Genomic DNA, 6000 nt, shown 5'->3' on the forward strand with positions numbered 1-6000 from the left:
TTCAAATTATGCCCATGTTTCGCTATGAGTAGTGTCAGGGATACCATATAAGATGCGGTTGTTATGGCGTGACCTGTTTTCAGCGTCATCTATGCGGGCTTCTAGTTCCTAGATTATACGCGCCATGTTGCTTGTGCGAGGCTGCATCTTTTCAATGTCGTTTCGATGGTGAAGTAGTGCTTCGTAGTGTGTTTCGAGCTCAGCCATACGATTGCTTAACTCGGTTATGATTTTATCCGTAGTAGAGAGCTGGCGTTTCAGGCTCTGCACTTCGGCTATTGAATTTGGCCTGCGGTTAGTTTCCGGAGTTCCCCGAGTACTGCACTGTCGCCGTTACGACCAGGGTTAGTTTCAATATCTCCTGATAACAGTAGCAAAGAATGAACAACAGTTGCACACTCGACGGCAGTGGCAACACGTCCCTGTGGAACATAATTGCTTGCTCTTTTGGCAAATAAGGCATATGATTTACCAACCTGCATCGCAGCAAAGATTAGCTGGTTATGTGGCTGCACTGGGGTGCAGTCACCGAGCCCACAGAACGATTTTGTTGTTGTTGTGTTTGTTGCGACTGAGAGAAGGATAAAAAGGAAACTGCACGGGCCTGCCGACTGGCTCAAACCGAGCTACCACCGCTGCCATGTGCAGATAGAAGTGAGTGAGTGAGTGAAGAAATGTTATTTCCGCCAGAAGAAGACCCGTGCCCCTCCGGGTCCGCACGCAGGCGTCCGTGGAGGGGCAGCGTCGCAGCTGGATGACTAGCAACGATATCGTCGCGCAGCTTCTGCTGCCAGGCGGGTAGCGTATAGTTGTATGCTAAGGTCGGCACTTCTGAGTATGGTCTCCCATTCCTCTGCATTATTAATTCTGCCATATCCTGGGGAACTGGGGCATCTTCGTAGTATGTGTTCGAGTGTAGCGGTATGCCCGCAGAACTCGCACACCTCCGCATCCTCCCTCGTGTCACTTCCTGTCCAGCTCCTCCAGAGCGGGGATGCGAAGTTTCTAGCTTGGAGTCTTCTCCATTTATAGGCCTCAGCCGAGCTAAGTGATCTATCCGGAGGAGGATAGATCCTTTTGTTCTTTTTCTGATTCTGTGATGCTATTAAAGGTATTGGTTTCCTCTTTAGTGCTGAATTCGTATGAGGTGTCCACGGCTCCCCGGGGTAAAGAGGAGCGGGCGAGCCTGTGGGCGGCCTCGTTTCCAACCAGACCCGAGTGGGCTGGGGTCCAGATGATTAGAATATTGTGGGCTGGGATAAAGTCTTTTAGATATTTAGCCGCCATTTCGTGGATGCGTCCCTTTCTGAAATTTCTATTTGCGGCTTTGCAGTCGCTTACTGCGTATTTGGTACCTGGCTGAGTTAGAGCGATCGCTATTGCAACCTCCTCCGCCACAAGGGGTTTTAAGTCAAGGTGTCTTACAACGCCTAACGTTCTGCCTGTGTCCCCGACGGCTACGGAGACGGTGTCTCCTAGCGTGCCTACTACGGCATCCGTGTAGGCCACGGTTCCCAGTGGCATCTTGCCTAGCTTAGCAGCCAGCTGTGCGACCCTGCTTTTCCTTCTGCCTTTGTCGTGGATGGGATGCATGTTTCTGGGTATGGGAGCGATAGTAAGATGCTCTTATTTCTCTTCCCAGATCTGTTCTGGTGTTCACTGTGCTATCTACGGTTACCCATTTCGCTAGCCCTAGGTATTAAGGCGGAAGCCTTTAATGCCTCATCGTTGTAAGCAGCAGTTGTCGACAGAAATGTCACGCTTTTCAATTGGTCGAAACGGTCGTGACGTCACAGTGCGCGAATTTAAAAGGGGCCAATTGTACTGTGGCTACTAACCATGCAACCAATTAAAAGGATCGTATAGTGTACTGAGTTTGTTAATTGCTTACTTAACCAATCAGCCTAATTAACCTTTCTAGTCAGACCAGATAAATAAATAAAACTGATTCGGAAATTGGTCGAGCTCAGGAACCGAATCCCAGCCTCTCCGGAGTGCGAGACGAGCACGCTACCACTCGGCCATGCCAGCTCGATGTTTTGGTATGAACAAAGGTGCATCTAGTGAATACGGTCTTCGTTCACTCCCATCTTCCTCCCTTCCCGTTGCGGCCATGTTTAGGTGTCCACCGAGATATGAGAGACAGATACATGGAGGATAAATTTCCTTTCCTCAAAAACCAATTTACCGACGAGCAAAGCGTATTTGTCCGTGTTTCAGATTGGTCCAAATTGTCGTGACGTCACCGCGCGCGAATTTTGACGGGTGTCCACCGAAATATGTGAGACAGTCACTGCGCAACTTCCTTTCCTCAAATACAATTTTCGACTAGTGTCCACTGAGATATGTGACAGTTAATGCGTAATTCCCTTTCCTCAAATACAATTTTCATTTTCTTCATTACGGCTCCGCTTTCTTCTTTCACTCACACTTCCTCCCTTCCTGTACGGCGCGGTTTAGGTGCCCTCCGAGATGAGAGAATTACAGCCCCATTTCGTTTCTTCAAAAAGCGTTGCGTTCAAAGGGCAACGCATCGCGCAGAACGGGCGGTGGCGTTCCTTGGACTCCGTGGCAGCGCTACAACACGCTGTCGCGTTCCACTCCTAAAGGCGAAGCTTAAGCGTCATTAATTGGCAGTTAATTTATGAACCAACAAAATTTGCAGTGCACAATCGCGTAGCAGAATGCAGCACTCAGGCTTTCGCCTTTCACAAGTTTAGCCGCTAAAGTTCCTCGTAATTTTTTCCTTCCTGCGAGTGTGGATGTTAGCCTTTCGATTTGCGATGTTCTAACCGCCTGTCAGTTCTCTCCAATTGTTATGCAGGCCTATTTTCTCCAGTATACCATTGGACGTGGAAATGGGCAGCCCTAGCGCTCTTTTGACACATTTTCTGATGATTATGTCTAATGCCTTTTCTTAGGTTTTCTTTATTTTCAGGAATGGGGTTGCATAGCATATCCTGCTAACGATGAAGGCCTGCGTGAGTCTTAGTTTGCTGGACTCTGAGAGTCCTTCCCCCCTTCTAGATACCTTTCTGAAGGCTCTGACGACAAGTTCAGCTTGCGCTTTGAGCTCGTTCAGCGTACTTTTGTTTTTCCCTTTTCTGTTAATATACATGCCTAGGATTCTTATTTCCTCGACAATTGGTATCGTTCTATTTTCAAGTGTAACCTCGATTGCCAGTATCCTTTGACTGCGCTTGCTCATTGCTACAAATAGCTCCGACTTTTGCGGAGAGCAGCTGAGACCCACGCATTTCGCATGCTCGTTAATGATATCAGCTGCCTTCTGTAGCTTTTCTTTCATTTCTGATTCGCCTCCTTTGTTTAGCCAGACATTTACATCATCTGTCTGGAGGCTGATGTTTAAGCCTTCTATCTCTGTAAGCTTGCGGGAAAGGTCCCTCATTACCAGATTAAAATGAAATGGGGAGAGGACAACCCCTTGTTGGGATCCTCTACATCCCATGGGGAACTCATCGGATGTGATGCCCTGGAAGGTAATGATAGCAGTCCTGTCCCTTAGGAACGATCGGATGTAGTTGTAGGTGTTTTTTCCTACAGCTATCTCATTTAGCCCATCAAGGATGGCGTCATGGCTGACATTGTCAAAGGCTTTCTTAAGATCTGTACCTAAGAGCGCCTTCAGGTTGCCGAGGTCAAGCTGATCTACTATATCTCCATAGAGTCTTAGCATCGTATCTTGGATGGTGAGCCCAGGCCTAAATCCAACCATTTCATCTGGCCGGAGGCCGTTATCCTCCATTTATTTGGTCAGTCTGGTCAGGATAACCTTCTCAAGCAGTTTCCCTACACATGATGTTAGTGAGATCGGCCTGAGGTTCTCCAAGCTCGGAGGTTTGCCCTGCTCGTGTATAAGCGTGAACTTGGCCTTCTTCCACTCTTCGGGGACAGCGCCTGCTTTCCACACTTGGTTGTGATACCTAGTGAGGCTATTTATTGATTCTTCATCCAGATTTCTCAACAATCTGTTATCTACTCTGTCGAGCCCCAGGGCTGACCTTCGTTTTAGCTTCAGCAGTTCCATCCTGACCTCGGCTCTTAATATGGGGGCATCCAACTCCTCATTTGGTTGTCCCTTATAGTCGTCATATTGAGCGGCCCCAAGGGGAGCAATATACAGTGACTTGAGCGTGTCAATAAGTTGCTCATCTGTGCCATTAAACTTATACCTAGCTTTTATTTGCTCAGTTCTCATAGCCATCTTAGATTTATTTGGGTCTATAAGAAATTTGAGCAACTGCCATGTACTAGATTTTCCTATGCTTTTCTCCATTTCCTCGCATCTATTATCCCATCTCTGAGATTCCAACTGTCGAGCATACCTTTCTAATTCTACATTGTGTCTAGCTATTTCCCTCCTTAGGTTTCTGTTCCACCTTTGGCGCTTCAGCTGGTTATTTAGCTGTTCCTTCCTTTTGTACATGCTGAAGAGCCTGCTGTCCATTCTATATTGGGAGTCATCTACCTGAACCTCCTCAGTTGCTCTTTCTAGATGCTCAAGCAGCGTTGCCGTCCAGTTCTGGATACAGCTTGTGTCGCTGTGCTCATGTTCTTCTCTGATAGCTGTGAATTTATACAAATCCGTAAGCTTCTCTTGCCTGTAGGTTGTAGGTTTCACGCTGGCTTTTCTGCTGAGCTCGAGCTCCAGCAGAAAGTGATCGCTACCCAAATCTTCCTGTCGGTTCCGCCATTTCACAATACCAGCCTTCCTACATGGCGTAAGGTCGGGAGATGTGTCCGCTGTAACGCTGTTACCAGTCCTCGTGGGACAGGAGATTTCATTGGCTATGTAGAAATTGGCTGCTACTATATCATCCAGTAGGGCTTGACCCTTGGCGTTGTTGCTTACGTAACCTCATTCCTGGTGCCGGGCGTTGAAATCACCTATTATGATCAGGGGATTTTTCCCCGCGAGTTTAACTGCCCTTCTGAATACGGGGCCAAATTTTACTTTCATCTTTTTTGGTGGGCTGTAAATATTTAGAAGGAATATGCTACCCCTATTCTTTTTTCCAGTTAAAATTTCTACGCTTACTGTCTCCGTCTCCTGGTTTCCAATGTCGTGTTGGATTACCGCGATGTTGCTTTTAACATACGTTACTACCTTGGTGTCGTTGCCATCCTTAGCAGCGTACCCCTTATATCCCGATATATTCCAGTTCCCTCCCGTCTACTGCATTGCAATTGCTAAAGGCGTGTAGTCCTGGCTGAGGATGAACTGTTGCAATAGCGATCGTTTCCTGGCAAGATGGCGGCAGTTCCATTGCCATATTTTCGACGTGCTATTGGCCATCAATTTGGATGTTAACGTTACAGGCCTGGCCTATGACTTGGATGTGCCTGGTCAGCTGTTCGAGTTGTCTGCCCACTACCGACTCGAGGTTCTTTAGTCTAGCGCCGAGGATGGCCCCGTGCTGTTTGAGCTCTTCGAATGACTTCATTTTTTCATTTTCCTTTGCTACTATCCTTTTAATTTGGCTCTCAACTGTTATCGTTTCATCCTGCTTTCGTTTGGCGGGCCTGACTTGGTCTAGGCTCATCTCTTCAGAGATGTTTTCAGCAGAGTCGCTGAGTTCACCTGCTTTGCGGATTGCCATCGGGGTGGCTGGTCTGAGTAGCGGTTGCGGCTTTTTCAACTGCTGAAACTGCTGCGCAAGGTCATGAATTGCCTCGGAAATTGTATCTATTTTCTCATTTAGTAGCCGTATGGTTGCTGCGTTCTCATTTACTAGCGCTTCTAGCGTTTTACTTGGGTTGGAGACCACACCCGCGAAGCTAACCGACCTACCTGCTACCGGCGCCTCGCCTGGCGGTGTCTTCTTCCCCGGGAACTTGGTCTTCTCCGCCCATGGGTTTTGTCCTGATTCCCTTTCGGATCGAGGTGGCGCCTCTCTGCTCCTGCTTCCGGATTGCGAGGCACTCCTGGGTCGAGATGAGCGGTTAGAGGACCGGCCTTCATCTCCGCTCGTCCTTTGA

The 6000-nt window shown here is 48.1% G+C and overlaps 1 protein-coding gene across 1 annotated transcript in view; it reads left to right on the top strand.

Moving 5' to 3' along the window:
* The window catches only part of LOC149336622 (uncharacterized), a 61114-nt gene extending 55700 nt beyond the window's left edge, over positions 1–5414 (top strand). The window contains exon 5 of the mRNA XM_089554192.1: positions 5341–5414. Coding sequence (XP_089410318.1) covers positions 5341–5414 — 74 coding nt within the window. The remainder of the gene's footprint in view (positions 1–5340) is intronic.
* The last annotated feature ends 586 nt before the right edge of the window (positions 5415–6000 follow it).

The sequence above is a fragment of the Amblyomma mixtum genome, chromosome 7 (genome assembly GCF_055824585.1).
Source record: "Amblyomma mixtum isolate Tamu chromosome 7, ASM5582458v1, whole genome shotgun sequence".
NCBI lineage: Eukaryota > Metazoa > Arthropoda > Arachnida > Ixodida > Ixodidae > Amblyomma > Amblyomma mixtum.